This window comes from Athene cunicularia, assembly GCF_003259725.1.
Source record: "Athene cunicularia isolate RWA chromosome 4 unlocalized genomic scaffold, athCun1 chr4_part3, whole genome shotgun sequence".
NCBI classification, from domain to species: Eukaryota; Metazoa; Chordata; class Aves; order Strigiformes; family Strigidae; genus Athene; species Athene cunicularia.
In genome coordinates, this window is record NW_020799100.1 from 12,218,554 (window position 1) to 12,236,636 (window position 18,083).

General features: G+C 46.8%; 1 protein-coding gene across 1 annotated transcript in view; it reads right to left on the reverse strand.

Moving 5' to 3' along the window:
• Positions 1-17,416, reverse strand: part of OCRL (OCRL, inositol polyphosphate-5-phosphatase) — a 22,120-nt gene extending 4,704 nt beyond the window's left edge. Inside the window, exons 1-17 of the mRNA XM_026848521.1 lie at positions 17,315-17,416; positions 16,369-16,407; positions 15,556-15,666; positions 15,385-15,480; positions 14,858-14,978; positions 14,608-14,769; positions 13,932-14,033; positions 13,349-13,463; positions 11,393-11,509; positions 11,054-11,241; positions 9,408-9,519; positions 8,208-8,317; positions 7,081-7,216; positions 6,021-6,131; positions 5,612-5,777; positions 5,190-5,425; positions 1,793-1,816 (exon numbers count right to left, since the gene is read on the reverse strand). Coding sequence (XP_026704322.1) covers positions 1,793-1,816; positions 5,190-5,425; positions 5,612-5,777; positions 6,021-6,131; positions 7,081-7,216; positions 8,208-8,317; positions 9,408-9,519; positions 11,054-11,241; positions 11,393-11,509; positions 13,349-13,463; positions 13,932-14,033; positions 14,608-14,769; positions 14,858-14,922 — 1,644 coding nt within the window. The 5' untranslated portion in view covers positions 14,923-14,978; positions 15,385-15,480; positions 15,556-15,666; positions 16,369-16,407; positions 17,315-17,416. The remainder of the gene's footprint in view (positions 1-1,792; positions 1,817-5,189; positions 5,426-5,611; positions 5,778-6,020; positions 6,132-7,080; positions 7,217-8,207; positions 8,318-9,407; positions 9,520-11,053; positions 11,242-11,392; positions 11,510-13,348; positions 13,464-13,931; positions 14,034-14,607; positions 14,770-14,857; positions 14,979-15,384; positions 15,481-15,555; positions 15,667-16,368; positions 16,408-17,314) is intronic.
• Positions 17,417-18,083: the final 667 nt, after the last annotated feature.

Consider the following 18,083-nt stretch of genomic DNA (forward strand, 5'->3'; position numbering starts at 1 on the left):
AAGCCAGAGATTCCTTAGGTCTCCCGGCCCAGGAGCCTTTTCCTCCAGCACCGGCTGGCCACAGCCCAACCGGGGGGTCCTCCCTGGCCTCCTCCTTCCAGGCTGGTGCGGGAGGGCTGGGGTCAGGGCTCAGCTGTGCATCCCCTGGCCACAGCCCAAGCCCCCATGCTCAGTGCTGGGCGATGCCCCGGGGGGGGCCGGGGGACATCGCTGCCTTGCCTGGCACGGGCCACAGCGCTTTGCTCCGGGGAAGGCTGCCGGGCCAGCCCCCAGCTGCCTGTGCTGCCTGCACCCTGCAGGAGTTCATGGTGCTGCCTGCCTGCAGCCAGTGGGGGGGCTAACCACTGGTGCTGAGGGGTGGTTTGAGGTGCAGGGGGAGAGACCTCCCAGTTCAAGCCAGTAGCAGCAGCTCCATAGAGTGGCAATGGAAGAATGGTACCCCCCCCACTAGATTTTCCCCAGCTAGCAGACACTGGGTCATGGCTACACATCTGCCTCACTCATCCAAGCACACAGGGAAGGTTTGGAAGCAGTATATTAGGCAAGTATGTCACAACTTTTCTGTAAGAGGGAAGAAGTGAGAGCTGTAGACCCTCTTTGAAACCTAACAGTTCTTCAACAGAAAATCCCGACCCGGGCACTGCAGCACTGCCAGGCTCCCTTGGCACGACTTGGAGAGCTGTGGAGACCCCCAAGGCAGGAGATCCGAGCTGCTCTGAGCAGACGAGGAAGAGAAAGCTCGGAGCTCCTCAAGGCAGTGAAGGAGGAGGAGGAGGAGGCGGTGCTGGGCTCTCGGTTTTGCTTGCGCGCTGGCCAGGCACCGAGCGCCCTCTCCTGCCGTGTGCGAGGATGGGAAGGCACGTCTGTGTCCTCTCCGCGGAAAGATGAAGATGCTCTGCAAAAGGCTGCTCCCAGAAGGCAGGCACACCAAACTCCTCCCTTCCCCTCTGCTAGGGAGGAGTCTGGGAGCTGGATCTGGTTTTGACACTCGAGTTCAGTGCCCTCCTGGAGAGGGGAAACCCATTCCCTCTCCTGTTTTACTCTGCTGAGGCACTGACAGCCCGGAGAGGGCCAAGTCACCCAGCCCGGGAAGTCCGCACAGAGCCTTCACAAACAAGTTACCAAATGTCTGAGGCAGCTCAGGGAAAGCAGCAACAACGCTGCCCCATACACCCCAGCATCTCCCACTCGCTCTTCGAATGAAAAGATTTGACTCGCGTGGCCTCTAGTGCGGAGCACAGGTGCAAAGTAAAGCAGTGATCCTGCTCAGGCAGGTGGCTGTGAGCTGGCAGCCCAAGCTCTGCTGCTCGAAGAAGCAGAGAAACATCTGTCTTCTATAAGAGGCCCTCCCTTGGCCTCCATAAGGACACAAGATAGAAAGAGCAAAATTCAAGCTTTCGAATTCAGCCCTCCTCACACATCTGAAGAGGATGCTCTGGTGAACCCCACCTTCTGTGTACAGTCAGAGCTAATTCAGATATGTCAAATGCTGCCAATCTTTTCCGGAAATATCTATCACTGTTGCAAGGATCAGGAGAGTATTTTTTTCCTCAAAGTAAATTTGGTGAGCTTTAAGCAGCTCAGTTGGGCTGGCCCCATCTTGGCTACAGGGTCACTTTGTGCTCCTACATGTTCTCATCTAGCCCACAGCTGTGCTAAGAGGCTTTGCTAGAACAAGTGCTCCCTCCGCACCCACCTCCCCTTCCCTCTTCAGCAGAAAACAAGGGGAAAACTCTCATTCATTACAAACAGACATTGAGAAGCAGACTTCCCCAGCAATTTCTTGCATTACCTTCTCTAAGAAGCTGTCTTCTCCCTGAGAGCAGTGGGAAAGAGAGAAGAGGAAAAAGTATCGTTAAAAGAGAGAATGCACCCTCAGATTAAGCAGAAACCTAATTTGCATTACAAGAACCCACTGAATGCCAGGTCCTTCATACACTTTTGCTGACATGGCCAAAGTTAAACCTGCGGTGAGAGATTTGCCTGCCAATTAGCAAAAATCCTGCTCACATGATACACAACCTTGTCAGGATTTCCAAAAACTCCTCAAAGGGGCCTTGCAGCAGCACTGTTCACTATCTAGCCAACAGTCAGGCCACAGGCAGATGAGAGGTGTCCTCCAGGAAAAAGCTCCCCTTCTTGAATCTTCTCAGTCAGAAATAAATATCCCAGTATTATTTCAGCCATCTGCCCTTGTGACCAGGCCAGAGATAAAACATTCACTAGGCTAAATCTGTATTTCTGACTGTGTGGCAGCTGCGGAGCTAACAGGCCCCCTAAGCAGCTTTGTGTATAGTCAGGGAAATGAGTGTTTGTGCTCAAAACCCCAGGCTGCTCATCTGTCTCAACCTAATAGCATTAACACACTGCAAGGAGGAGCATGCCAAAGCCCCCTCCAGGCTGCATGTCCAATCCCTCAGGTGATCCTGAAACCAGTGCAGTGCAGGCTGGCAGCGTAAGACACTCTTCAGTGGAGTCTGCAGATGAAACAGCAGCAGGTTATCCAAGCTGAGTTTTGGTGGATTGACCTTTCAGGGTGGAAGCACTGAAACGTGTTCAATGGCTGAGCTGGAAGCAGAGCTGCAGCCGCCATGCACAGGGCCTGCCTGGGAGGGAGCAGCACCTCGGGCTCCCCTGCGCCTTCTGCAGCGCCGGCTTCCTTGGGAGGCTCACACAGCCACAACAGACCGGCCTCTTGCAGAGAACAGCTTGCTCCAAACACGAGCTGGCGCAGGTTTTTCTTCCAAGGCACAGGGGGAGGGACTGCAGTCACAGGTTTGGGATGCCAGATAGCCACGCTGCACAGGAGAGAGGCTCGTTTCATAACTGGGTGAGTCATCCCAACAGTCTCACCACCACCTACCTGCCTGCTTGCCCTGTTGTTCACCTCTCCTCCTGTAGTGTTCAGCACGATTAGCTCCGTGAGACTAACCTGCTCCCGACAGATTCTTCAAGAGGCTTTATCAAACCCACAGTAAGATCCCAAGAAAAAATAGGATGAGACACTAATACCGAAATCCCAAATGCAAGATGTTCAAGCCTCAGCAGCTTCTTCCAGGAGAACTAGAAGAGCCTCTTCCAAACAAGCTCCCACCTACCCTTTGCTATCCTGCATCAAACTGCTTCTCGGACTCTTCCTGACCTGCATTCTGCAGATCCTGAAGACAATAGATATGGTCTAGGCAGGCTGAGAAAAATGCTTGATGCAGTGAATGACAAGCCCTAATGTTACAGAAGTGCAGGAGGGAAAATGGTTCTTAATGCTCACACACAGTGCCTTCCTCTCACACAGTCTAAACATCACCTAAAGACATGTAACTGGACCAAAATGCCTCTGGGCTGCAGAGTGGTTAGCACGTGCACCACACTCCCTTGCCCGGTTTGTCCTGTCTCCAAGAATTTCTCAACTCACAGGTATGATCAAAACCAAAAGACCTAAAATAGCTCTAACAAGACAGTAGCTTTATAATCTAAGCAACTAAATTTTGCTTTGGGCCTTGAGTTTGCTTAACGTGTTCTGATTGAAGTACTGCAGTCACACTGACCTCACTGACATGAGAGACTGTTTCTTTGCTGCAGATACTAGGACAGGGTGCTCTTCTCCAATGGTTTTGCTTCCTGTATTTCTATGTCTTTCACTGAATAACAGGAAGAAACCTATAGGTAAAAGAAGCAGAAGCAGCCTCAAGGTACTCTTAGAAAAGCAATGGTGTATGTCTGAGGGCCGAAGCTAAGAGTCTTGGCCCAAACTCCTATATATCAAGCAAAAAGTCATCACTGAGCAGGAAAAAGCAGGTGGTAACGCCACCAAGACTGAAGGAATGCTCCAGATCAAGTTCAACACACTCCTAGAACAAGACTGACTTTCAGTCAAATCCTGAAGAGTATGAGGAGCCTGAGGCCTGGATTAGCCTCTTGAATTAAGGCAAACATTGCATCTTGCCACCTGGATTCTGCTTAGCCCAATCTGGTGATTACAAAATCAAAACTCTGCTATAAAAACAGCCTTTCTGTATGTTGGGCCTGTGAAAAAAAGTAGACACCTACAACAAAAGGTGGGAACTGGAAGAGGCAGCAAGAGGTGTGGTACAACTGCTAAAGGGAAGAGAAAGAAGTGTAAGCAGAGGGGAGCAGAAGCTGTCAAATCAACAGATGTGAGAAAGCAGCAGCTCACTGGACAAAAAAGAAAAGTGTGCAAGAATGAGAGGATGAGACTATGAGGTATGAGAAGAGGGAAGGTATCACATGTCAGGGAGACTAAAAGAATTGGGCTAAACTTTCAGACGAACAAAGAAGAAACGGCTTTTCTGGCTACACAAGAATTAGTAAGTAGACTAAAACTCAGGAACTGCTAAACCTCACTGAAGCAAGGCCAGGAAAGGCCATCAGAAGAGAGGAATGAACACAGGTTGAAAACAAGAATTAAGATCCCCAAATGGGGCTTAGTGTCAGAAACAGCCATGAGATACCAAAAAGACAAAAGGTGACTAGGGCACAGTTGCACCCCCTCTCTCACACACACACACACACACAAGTGGATTCAGAAGGACAAATATTGATGCTATGGACCAGTGAAGCTTGAGGAGAGTCACTGTTATCTCTGTACCACAGAAGAGCTTTCTCACTGCAGTCAGTGTGAGAGAAACTGGCCAGAGAAACTGCAAGACTGGCCATTTGCTGATCTGTACTCATCAGTACACCTAACAGCATCAAAGTCCTTTCCTTGGTCTTTGTGCTTCTGCTTGTTCCTTCCCCTGAGCAGTGCAGATGCCACAAGTGTCCAGAAGGAAAAGGATCCTGGAGCCCGTCACTGCAGAAGCAGCCTAAGGCACCCTGGAGGAGAGCATTTCAAATCATACCTCTTATGACACACCAGTGCCACCCAGCTGAGCCTGCCAGCACCAACACAACAGTAACACAAAACACGAGGTGCTGGGATCACTTTCCTGGCTCACCGAACAATATTTAGAACCTACTTAGAAAGAGGGGATAAAGTACAGACTGTCAAAAGCCATTGGTTGTGGCGGAGGGAAATAATAAAAGAGCACCGCAAGCTCTGGAAAAAGTACATCAGCTCAGAGCCAGCACAGCTGACCCAAGATGAAGGTATTACTCCTGCTTTTAGGAGTAAAGAGAGGGAATATGCTCTCTCCCTGTTAAGAGAGCTGCTCCAAAACACTGCTACTCACCAGGTCAATGAGTTTGGTGACTGGAACTTCTCGGATCGGTCGTCTCATTCGGCACAAGGCCTCCAGGGAGGTGCCAAAGCAGCTGGGCAGGTAGGTCCCACTGATGGTAAGGAAATAGTCCTTCCCTCGGTCCAAGTGAAGGACAAGAATATCTTCAATTTTATCCTCACCAGAGTTCAGAAGAGTTACTGAGTCCTTACTGACGTATACATCCAGGGAGATGTCTGTGCTCTCATCTGCAACAGACAGGAGCTCTCAAGAACATACAGACACTCTCCAAAATGGATGACATGGGCAAGCATACAGTGGCAGGGACAAAACTGAGAAGACAAGGATGATGGCAAGAAAGGTGGGAAGGACTGAAGGGTGATGGGGTGGCAGTCTACACCAGTACGCACTGCAGAAACCATGGTAAAACTCACCTGGCTCCAAGTAACCTTCACAAGGCTCGGCCCGAAGCCATGGCTTACAGTAGTGGGTATCATTCAGCTTTGGGATGAAGGAGAAGTGACAGGTGACCTGCCCGTTATTGGTGATCTGGAACTTCTGTTTCTGCAGCTGACGGAACTTCACATTCTCAAACTCAAACTGCAGAGCAAAGAGAAAATACAAATCACATTAGTGACCACACAATGCAGAACTCCTAACAGAAGGCCTGCCAAGAAGCCAAGACAAGATGCCCCTTCTAATCTAACTCCTGATCATAAGATAATGGACAAAGTTCAATTTCCTATAATTCAGTTTACTGAATCGAAGTCTTTAAAGGTAGTTCTAGCACTTCTAAGGCTGCTCTGTTTGGGAAGTGGACAGTAATTCAGGTTGCATCCTCACTTCTCTCCTGCTTAGCTCCAGCGAAGGAAGAAAGTCATTCTCCATTCTGTCCATTATACGAACGATGTCTTCAAACAACTTCCGATACCTCTGCTCATCCACGACCTTTACCTGTGGAAGATCAGAAAATACGTGGCAAAGTTTCTGACCAGCTTCAGGTCAGAAGCTGGATTCTCTTCACAGGAACTCTTTTGATCATGAGCAAACTGCAGAAGTGAAATATTTCTCTAAGCACTTGCTACGTGCAGCTGAAAGGCTAAGAGAATTAGCACGCATGGGTGCACTCCCAAGCTGCATATGAACTTAATGTGTAATTTACCCCTACAGATGTTACTAGAGTCTTTCTGGCCACTGATCACACTACTGGGAGATTACTGGGGGTGATCTCTGTGGGAAAGCATTGGCATCCTGCAGCATTACTTGTGATTCTCCAGAAGAGGAGAAAGGCTTTCCTTTAAGGAAACTTGAGACACAAAGGGAGCAGGAAGTAGTAAAAATGGACATGGACTGTCTCTACTCAGTAAGCTAGGAAACACAAATCTGCTGCCAGCCATTCACCATCAAAGAAACTCAGATGTGGACCAGTGACACACTCTCTTAATGCATCAGAGGCAACATTGCAACAGCAGGCACAACAATCTGCAGGTTTCTGCTGTGTCTCCCTGCGGAGGAGAGAAAACAGTAGCTCACCCATTCTAGTACAAGATATCCCAGAAGCTAAGCAGCATCATTAAAGCAGTCGATGAGAACGCCTTTTTATTTACTGCATGACCACACCTGCTCGGGGAAACTCCAGCAGTCACCTGCGTTACTGCAGCTTAGCACTGTCCCTGCTCATGAGCTGTGCTGCTCAGGAAGAACCAGCTGCCGAGCTGTCTGCGGAGCAGAGGCTGGCATGGCTGCTCAACAGCAGTGCACCCACACCGTGGACACACCTTATTTTTATTTACTCTGTTCTCTTGCAACACCATTAGCAGAGGTGCCCTTGACTACATAAACACCTCCTGAAGGAATGCGTGACAATTATTGTGATCCTACCCTAGCTTATAAAAAAAGTTACCCCGATGCGGAAAAGTGCGCTGACTGGCTTGTGGTCACTAGTCTTCAGGCCCATATGACTGCAGTACCGGAGCTGATTTATGTTCCCTCCTCTCCAAAGGATTCGGTCACACCACGCTGGCACACGACACTTTCCACTACAAAGGAAAACAGGTTACCAGGGAAATCCAACAATTCTAATAAACCATCCAAGCTGTTCCTCTTCCCAGCCTGGCAGCTCACTCCACCCCCACTGTCAATGACTGCATCAGCAGTGATGGGATGAACTCTTATCACTTCCCTCAACTTGAATACTACGTTATTTCTCCTGCTCTCTTCCCCTTTCCCCTACCTATGCAATAGCTAAAATTCCCGTCCTTTCCAGTGTCAGGAAACACGATAACCTCAGACAAGCCTGCTTCCACAGCCTGAAGCCATGCATACTGTGACCCAAGCTGCACTAGTTTCTTTTGCTGCCAGATCTTTCTGACCACTAGTCTGATCCATCGCTTATTGTTTCCACTACAGAAAGTCTACTCAGCTATTACTATTATGTTATGAACTCTGAATCCTGGGTTATCCTTCCCCAGATTAACTACTGTGCTGATTCATAAACAAAGGCAGAGTAAAATCCAATCGCTGCATGGTTTGAAGCTCCTTCTTGGGAGTTTCTCCATTTAGAGGAAGCTTCTGCAGCAGATGCATAAATTTCTGTGGGAGGCACCAAGCAGAGATCAGCAAGCAGGAACCACTGCTATCGCAGCATAGCCACCCCTGCGGGTGTGCAAGTCAGGGGACAGGATGAGTCAGAGTGTTTCCTTATCTCTTCAATTCCTTCTATACTGTCTGTCTGTCCCTGGCAGCAGAAAAAACGCTCCAGTGCAGGGTCACCAGCAAGTTCATGCTTTACCAGCCTCTATCTATTGGAATCAGCAGCAACCGAGGTTTAAGGCACGTGTCTGGTCAACATATACAGGGTCTGCTTATTTCAGAAAGCAGGGGAAACAGAGGAGTACAAACTTGTCTGTGCACTCCAGCCATCACCATAACACTGACACATATTTCCAGCTCTAGGAAGCAGGAAATCAAGTTTTGTGAGAAAATGTTTTTTACGTCATAGGTAAACATGTCCATTGGCAGCTGATTTACCTGGAGTCCCAGCGATCTGTTTTAGAGTCATATTTATACGTGGGGATAAATTTAACCTCTCCCTCAGTGAAATCTGCAAATGCTTTCTTCTGAGTGCGCTGAATATTCAGCTAAAGCAGAAAAAGAACACTTTAAAAAAAACCCAAAACAAAACAAACCACCCCAAATACCACCCCCAGCATAGTGTCAGAAAGCAGATCTATAGGCAGAAGAATTGCAACCTGTGGCCATGGGATTCACCAGACATCCCCCAAGCTGCCTCTCAGACCTTATAGCTTTAACAAAGATAAAAATTCAACAAATCAGTTGAATGTTTTCTAAACAGACTGAATATAAATTGCACAGTGCTGCTTACCAGACCATGCAGACAGCATAAAACAATAGTTAAGGGAAATATTAATTGCTCCACTTGTGCTAAATGTCTTCATTAGTTTTCAAGCTTAAGCATCATCATCATTAATATTTCACTGCCAATCATTTTAGCAAAAGCCTCCAGGAACGTGTTTGGCTGACAACCTTACACTACCTTCCTTTTCTCATATAGTCTTCTGAAAAATGTCCTAGATGTTTTCCTCACAAAAATCTAAGCTACAGTTGTTTTCTGCATGAAGCTCCACAGTACAGCAGAAATGAGCTAGGAACAGAATCAATCAGATTTACTGTTAAACTGTGTGTCAGGGATGACATTACACTATTTCCGTTCATGTTTCACAGGTACAATCCTTCATTTTAAAGGCACATCTGGTGCTGTCTCAGTTTTTAGTGTGCTGCAAAGAAATGCTGAGCGGGTAAGCCTACAGCACAGAATTTAGGTCAAACTGGCTGAGGAGAAAGCCTTGGCTACAAGTGCTGGTCTCCAAATCAATATCTCTTCCAGAACACTGATTACCACAGCTTTTGTTGCTGTTACAAATTCCTATGTTCTAGCTTGTAGTTTGTAAGAGAGACCCCTTCCAGTGAGACGCAAAGACACTTCTATGGCAACTGCCTGAGTCATCCAGTTAACCCTGATATAATGTACAACCTGGTTTTGCTTAGGGGGTTGATGTCAGCAGGACATCCAGAGCTCTGTCTAGGGTCTAGCATCTATGTCTACAGACACCTATCACAGAGCATCTGCCAGCTCCTTCCAAGCACAGGCACATCTTAAGCCAAGATGACATCACAAGTACAGAGCAAATGTAAGCAGAGTTCACTGACCTGGTCGTACATCAGCAATTTCTGAAGTTCATTCTTACTAATAAGACTTTTCACTTCACTGGCATCAGGGAGACAAAGCCTGTAGTTCAAGTCTCCTAGCCAGATGACAACACTGAAAACAAAGACAAACATGGAAAAGAAGAGTCAATAATTAGTATTGCAGGCCACACAGGGAAGAAGGGATGGAGGACAATACATAGTTGGTTGCTGGTGGTTAAGGTTGAGACATATGAAAGACAAAAGGAGAGATGAAAGATTGAGTCTGACAGCAGAAATTTCTAGTGGCAGCAGATACTACAGTACCGAGTCCGTCTTCTTCAAAATTTCACATGGGATTGAAGACTTAGTTTAATGGGAGACACTTGAGTTTGCCTCAGCCTGAAAAAAGCCTGAGAACACCACCAACTCCCCAATGAAGTGAAATCAGCATATCTCACCAAGCTTCATAACCTCTCAAGCTCTACAAAATCCATATGGCATTCTGGCTTTTCTTGCGTACAGAAGAGGGCAATGACAGAGCTCGTCAGGCACAGCCTGCTTGTCAACCAGGCAGGCAGGCTGATGGCATGTATCTGCATGCTCACACCTCGTGTAACACCACGGTTTTACCACTTCATTTTCCACTGCCTTTCTTTCAACCAGATCAGACCACTACTGTATCATCTACCTAGAAAAGACTGACTGATGCAGAATTGGCAAAAGCAGAGTCAGGTTCCTGTTGAGTTTATGACCTCCAGAATGTTGTCCTACCTCACCCATCAGCCATACCTCACCAGCACCTGCTCTTACTCTGCTCCTCTCCAGGCTTTCAAACAGACCTACAGCTTTCTCATTACCAGCAGCTAAAGAAACATTTGTGGTACTCACTCTTTACTCCATAAAGGTTTAAATTAAAGATTAAAATCTAACCCCCTCTCTAGTATCAAAGCTCTTCCTGTTTATAGTAAAACCTCAAAATTTCCATTAGTGGATTATCAAGGATAATCTAATATTTGAAGTTTTGTCTGTACTAATCCGCTCTACATTTTCAGTATTTAAATTGTTTAAATATTAACTACAGAAGTATTAATCATTTGTATCAGGTTTAAGAAAACTTAATTTATATTGTTGTACACACATTTGAGTTTGATTTGGATTATTCAGCACCGTGACTTCACTAACCATAATAATTAAAAAACTAATCAAGTATTGCCTGTGTATCATCCAACTCATTTAAAATAACCTGAAACAGCAATTGTAAGCATTTGTTACTCAAAAAAGCCTAAACAGCATAGCCTCTGCCCATCCTACTATCCCTTTTCTTCCCCTACTCATGGCTCCCATTTCCCATCACAAAAAACCCCCTCAGTTTCTTCAAGCCCTAAAACGTTCAGCCACTGACTCAGGGACGGTGCCTACTGAAATAGAAGTATTAAACAACATGCAAGGAAAGGGCTGTTAGATACAGGTTCCACAAGTCACCACAGTGAGAAGGCAACCACGTACTTTGACTACAGGAGCACATCAGAGGCCTTAGCATTTTCAGTTATATTATTAAGCCAGAAAATTTATGTGCAGGAAAACTCCTATTGCTGTGATTCTGACTTGATTTGGTTATTCAACACCACTTCAAAAAGAAAACAGAAAAAAAAACCAAACCAACTTACTCGTGTTTCATGATGTTGAGCTGAGGTAGACTATCATCAGGGGTTACAAAACTCATTCGAGCACAAATATCCTTATAATCCTGATTTCGCCGCTCAAAATCCTCCACGTGAGCAGCGAGATGGGAATTGACAACGCAGAAGGTTGTGTTGTGGAACACGAACCTCACCGCCACGCCACCCTTGTTTCCCTGGGGAGAGCAGGTATCAGCAGTTGTTAGAGAAGGTGGCAGGTGAGGCACCAGGGAGGAGATGGGGATGGCACAGACAGGGGAACAAAACCAGACTGTGCTGTTTCTTGCATATATACACAGGAACAACAAATTGGCCTCGGTGACTCACCATCTTTCCCATGATTCCCGTGCCCACAGACTCCGTCATGATCTCTCTGATATTGCTCAGCTGATCCTTCTTAGCAAATATAAGCAACATCATTCCAACTAGACGGACCATTTGCACCTGCAAAAATAAAAGGGATTCTGAACTCCCAGACAGGCAGTGGAAACACAATTCTGATTTGCCTGCTCCACCTGATGTTCTCAAGTTTTGTACTCAATCCCTCCTTGTCACACCGCTCAAAGGGCCTCCCGTCCCAAAGCAAGGTTCTGGGGGACAATCTATCATGCCCCAGTAACCATCAGCTGTGCTGAGCTCACTACATTCCCCACTCTGGTGCCCCCCTAGAAACAAGGGCTGTCTTGTGAGGTAACAGAAACTTAATTAACACATAGCATGTGTTTATGAAGTCTCAGTCTGTTACACTAAATTGTGCTCTAATCAGCAAAACAACCGGAGGAAGACACTGAGTGCTCTAGTTATGCATTTCACAGAGAGCTGCTGGCTATGGCTGTCACTGGAGGCTGCAGGTCCAGCCGCGAGTTGGTGCTCACCTTTGCTTACACAGAACTACATCGGAGCCAGTGACATGTGCTAGGGAGGAACGGACAGAAAAGTTCTTATTTCCTGAGGCAGCCATGCCTGATGCACAGGCTATCAAAAGGCAGCCATCTCCGAGCTATACAAACTGTTCGCTTCTCAGAAAAATAGTCTCTAATGCAAAGAGTCTGGAGCTAAGAGGTTCTCCTCTACTGTAGAGCTCAACCATGGGTGTTAACACAGTGCCTACGTACACTGTCCCAGCAGAGATCCTTGGTCTGCTGATTCTTTTACACATGCTAAGCCAATGCATTTCTCAGTCCGTGACCTACCAGTACCTTCAAAACAGTGGGGTTGCAACTTTGAAAGAAAGCAATAAGGCCTAATTTTCTTGGGCACAGTCTGCACACTCACTTTAGGGCACAGAAACATTAAGATGGGTTGGGATTAAGTCTATGTAGTGAGGAAAGCTGAAATAAAAAAATTCAAATGGAAGAACCCAAGTACTCAGTCCATTGTGCAGGAGTAGAATCTGCATGCAACCACAAGTCTTATCTAAAATTTCAGCCACTTCCTCCTGCCTGCAGCCATGTCCTGTTCTCTCCATTTCACAAGAGTGGGAGAAATTAACCTAAAACTCAAGTAAAGCAAAGGGACGGGAACATGAGCCTCTCCACAGGTCAGGTCGTAACCCCTAGCTCCCTATGACTCTCAGTTCAGCAAGGTGCTCTGTTTCCCTGCTGTGATGACCTGTAACACATGCCACTGAGCTCAACTCAAAGCAAGCAGGACAGGGGTGTGACAGTGAGCACATGGGCTAAGGAGGAAGGGGAAACTAGTTAATGTATTTAGGTCTGGTACCTACAGCAGATACCTACAGCAGAAAGGTTTGCTACAGCAGAGATAAAAAACAATGGCTTGCTCTAAGCCAGCCAGAATAAAGTCCTGCTGCCACAACTGAGGCAATTCAGTCCCAAGACAGCAGCCTCTGGAAGATTTCACCTCATAAACTATCCCATTCCTTCAAGGAGCTATTCATTTAATTTACTCATGACACACCTTGCTTCTATAGTACAAGGGTGAGATGGTAACACAGATAAAGAATTTTGAACCCACTGCTATGATTCTATTGAGCATACTACTTCCCTAACTCCTACTTCGTATTTTATAAAGTTATTTTGATCTCCATCTTTATAAACTTCTGCTTCAAAGTACAATATCCCACTACAGCTGTGGGGCTCTCCCACAGATTTAATGTGGCATACCTGAGACATGCACAGGTATGCACATGCCAAGCATACACCCTTGGTTTCTCCGGTCACCACTCTTTGGGTCAGGTGAGGAAAGAGTGAGTCCACTTCCCTTTTCCTTCCAGTCATGCCAACTCTATGACAAGACCCCACAGCACTGAGCAGAACTCACTTTCTTATACTTAGCCTGAGGGTGCAGGGACTTCTCCACAGCAGCCAGCCATTCTTGCTCCTTTGCAGAATCAAAGTAGAAAAAAGCCTCTGTGCTGAGGTCCAGCTCCTGGAACCTAAAAAACCAAGCCAACTTAGCACATCCCACCCCTCCTACAGATCACCCTTTTTCTACAGGAAGGTCCAATGTGAAACCTCTAGCAACAGCTCTTCTTGGAAGAGAAGCTCCTTATTCCCACTTGCTAAATAAAGCAGCAGAATTTCACCACAGTGCCTCTGAGACCCTACTGCAATACACTCCAGCAACCATCTCTCTGAGAAGTATTACTTCAGGCGGAGGACAACCATCTGTGGATGCCTCAAGGAAAATCTATTTCGTTATGTCACACTAGCCTCGTTTAACCCGATACTCTGTCTCATCCAAATGGCTCGTCCCCTCAGACAGCTTTTCTGAGACGCAGCTCAGCTTTGTGGAACCTCCGAGAACATGACAGGAACTTAAAACAAATACAGCCCAACAGTATCCAAGCAAAAGCAACAAGAAACTCAGCACTGTAAGTAAATATGAGGTCACTGCTACTCACCCAATGCAATAGAAGTCTGGAGGCTCTGTGTCACACACCAGCCAGGGTTCCAAGCTGCTGTCTGGAGACTGTCCGTTCACATTCCACGTTCCCACAAAAAATCTACAACACAGAAGCAGCTGAACTGTTAGAAAACACAGTAACAACCGCATCAGCCCAGTCTCTCCAGTGCACGTACAGCAGCATTCAGGCTGGAAGCAGACACAACACGTGAGCTTCTCCATGCACAGGGCCATGCCAACTATGGGGTAACTGAAAATTCTTCTAGGTTTGGCTCATTTTCAGTGACATCTCAGGGATTTTGCAGAATGCTACAAAACTAAAGATACTTTACTGGGGCCAGAGAACATCTGGCTCTTTCAACATCATGTCATGTGGGGCAAGACTAAGACAGTGTGGTGGGACAGCTGCCTTTATCCTCCTTCTGCCCAGCTGCTTCAGTCTTCCTTGATCCAAGAGATCTGACACACACACACACACAGGGCAAGAGATGCAAAAGGAGAAGCTGCACCGCAGGCACTTACTGACTTTCAGAATGCACCGATTCTTGTTTAACTACCCAAGCTGGCCACATATCAGCAGTTGTCAGATTTCAAACCCAGGCCAGACTTGAGTTCATAGAAGAGATCAAAGAGCTTTGCCTCTAGACACATTGTACCTCCATCACAGCTCTAACCTGAAGTTGTGAAGGTTGACATATGCCTTCTCTCTCTTGGCAAGCACATGTTTGATGAGCCCTTCCCTTTGTCCTGACGGGGTGCTGGGCAAAAACATTTTGCGCATAGTGTTGGTCACTTTTGGCTGCTCTCGCGATGTACCTTCTCTCTCTCGGTGAAATCTAGGAAGGAAGCAAGAGCAGAATTAAAACCGGTTCTGCTGTCTAGGAAGAGAAGAAAAAAAGGGAACAGATTCACCACGTTACTTACTGCCTATTTTGAGGCACAGGAGGAGGTGGGGGTTCCCGGCGAGATCCTGTTTGATGGTTTTGCATGTTTCTTTTCTCTTCTAGGCTTAGAGCATTGAAGTCATCCTCAAACCCCAGAGCTCCTGTAATGAAAAAAAAACAAGCACAATGGACTGAGAAACAATTTAAAACAACTCAGATCAAGAAGGCAAAAATGTAACTCCATGGAAAGTGAAAAAGCAAATGATAATAGCAATATATCAACTCTGATCACTTGGGGAATGAGAGAAAGGGGTACTAACCACAAATCAAGGCAGGAGGGAGCTTAACACACACAAACCAAGACACTAGACAGAAGACAGCACTCAAGAAGGAATTAATAGTCCAGAGCAACAGAACCCAAGGACTAAGATTTTGTGTGGGATGACATGAAGTGAGGAAACGGGGCAGAGGCCAGACTGCTGAGTGCAGGGTGAGACACAGCTTCCTAACCCTGAGCGCCCCATTACTCTACAGACCACAGAGCATACAAAGGTGACAGTTTGGTACCTGAAGAAGAGGCCTGCGGTAGACCTGGGAGGTTCTTCTCCACCTGATGCCAGATGGATGAGTCCTTTGGTTCAGGAAGAGAAGCTTTCAGGTGTGCTGGAAAAAAATCAGCACGGTCAGAAACTGCTGGCAGTCAGAGGATTTCACAAATACAGCTATAGCTCTGCTTACCTTCCTGTATGCTCTGCACTTCTGAAAGAAATCCTAAGCAACGCTCCTCATCAGGTATTTCAAAGAGTCGCTCTGCTGTCTCGTCACCTTGTATCCGAACCTTACAGCCTGCTTCAGGGATAAGCACAGACTCACAGAGTCAGTCAAGGCTGGTTCACAGATATTATGCCCCGAGAGTGACCAGGCTTTCTAGGTCTCCTCTGAGCTCATCAATGAAAGCCAACTTCCAGCTATTGTTTCCATTGGAAATATGCACCTAAGTTAGTTTCCCTGTGCTTCTGAGACACCCTCACACACACACACACACCCCCCCTGCTTGGGGTACTGCCAATCACTTTTTCGTGTTTTTAGGAATACTTATCCCTACTGTGATCTCGCAGAGAAGAGCTCTAAGAGTAGTAAGAAAAAATTCTTGAAAGGGAAATCAGAATTGGTGACTAGACGGAGCGCTGTCAACACTGAAAAAAAGCAGATAGTAACCTAGGCTCAAGTACAGGTCGAAGAAACCAAAGAGAGATGGGAATGTTTCAGAGTGCAATGCAGGGCCCTGAGAAAAGATTTAAGAAGTTAAAGTTTGACCAACTGCCAATACTTCAATCTGGGCATTTAAAACTACATCTGTCATTAGAACTGACTGTCTAGAAGAGCCAGACAACATTACAGGAATTACATTCTCTGCTTGATCAAAGGACAAACACAAAGTATGGAGGAAAACTATGAAGTGGTAGGTAAAATAAGCATGCATCAGAGCTCAACAGACAGCCTGTTTCCTGAAAGGAGCTTTAGCCACATGACTGCAGGTATAAAACTTACTGTTTGTCGCTATATCAATCAGTAGAGTTTCTTCTGCCTCTGCAAAAGAGAAAAACAGGATCAAGAGAGTTCACACTGAATGCTGCAGGAACTGAGTACTCAAAAAAGCATGCTGCTTGCAACTAGCCACAAAAGTCCTAACAAAGGAACAAACAGCTTTAATTTATATCTGTACTATTAATACCAGCTCCAGAAAATAGAATGGTCATATCTGGACAGGGTGGACAGTCATTTCCCACAATCAAAGCATCACAGGGGAGATGCCTCATATTCAGAGCTCTAGCACACCTGCACGGTTTGTTCTGCATCAGTATAGGTACTTTGGGAAAGATCAACCTGACAATGAACTTCAGAGCTTGTCTACACAGCAAAAATGATGGGCAGAACCACAGTGAATTACATAGAAGGGTATAAACTAATCCAGGAAAAGATGCTTTTATTCCTGAACAAGCATTTGCCCCAGGGACATACACTGCTACTTAAGTTCTTCCAAGACAAGGCCTAAAGCTGTTTCTCATTTAATGGGTGGCTGTTTGGACATGACAGCTTGCCAGACCTTACAGAAGTTTTGATCTAAACATACAGGAATTAGACAAAAGATCCCAACTCTTGTCATTCTAGAGAAGGCAGACAGATATCAGCAGACACCAAATTTCAGCCATTGCAGAGAAGTGCTGGATAGGCTGGCTCTGTATGATGCCAAGCTCACCACTCATCTGAACCAGCCAAGTTCCCCAGAACTGTATGCTGACACGGGAAGACTACCCACTCAGATGAGGAAGAAGCAGGATTCCATAAACGGTGAGTTTTAGTTTCATGGGGAAGCATTCAATCGATATGGGTGCTCAGGTGGCAGATCAAGAAACACCACTAACTTCAGGTTTTGCCTATAAACAGCAGTGGATTCCTACCACCACAGGAGAGCCCACTCCAGGAGAGTCAGTACCTTGTACGCATTTAAAGCGGCTGTTGATGGGAATATAATCTGGATCAGAGTTTTCTTTTTCCTGTGACTGGATAACTATCCTGGAGACAGAAAAGGCTTGTAAAAATACAGAAACAAGTCCCTCCTCATATATAGATAATTGTAATATAGTCACTAGGGATAATAAAGAGCTGTATTTACAGAGGAATGTTTCATTTTTACTGCTGTAGTACTGAGACGGGAAAAGGAAAAAAGAACCATACAGGATGTGGGTGCATGTGGTGAGAAAGTAAGTCCTGCTAAACTTTCACTGCCACAGGCGTTAGGGTGGCCAGTGCCTCTGGCTCCGAGGAGCAACTCCGAGGAGCAGTGGGACAGAGCAGGAATGCACAGCTAGAAAGCAACTTTCTCCTCTCCCTGTTGGCAGGACGCTGTCTCCCACGCCACAGGGAGAACGCCGGGGGAAGACACGGCCGCCAGCACTTGTTCTGCCTCTCGGCCCCTCTCTAAACACAGCCGCTCAGCAGCTTTTAAGTTTTCCGAGGCAGTCCCAGAGGCGGTGGCCAGCTCGGTACAGGCTTGGCGACCCGGGGGCTCAGCGGCGGTGGAAGAGAAACGAGCCTTTCCAGGACAAGGCACCCGCACGGCCCGAGCCCCCGCAGCGGCGGTCCCAGCCTGACTCACCGGCACAAGCGGCCAGACCAGTCTGGCTGGCGGCGCCTCCCCCCGGCAGACAACCGGAGCCGGGCCGGCCCCTCGCATTCCGGTACCGGGATGAGCGACCCAGACC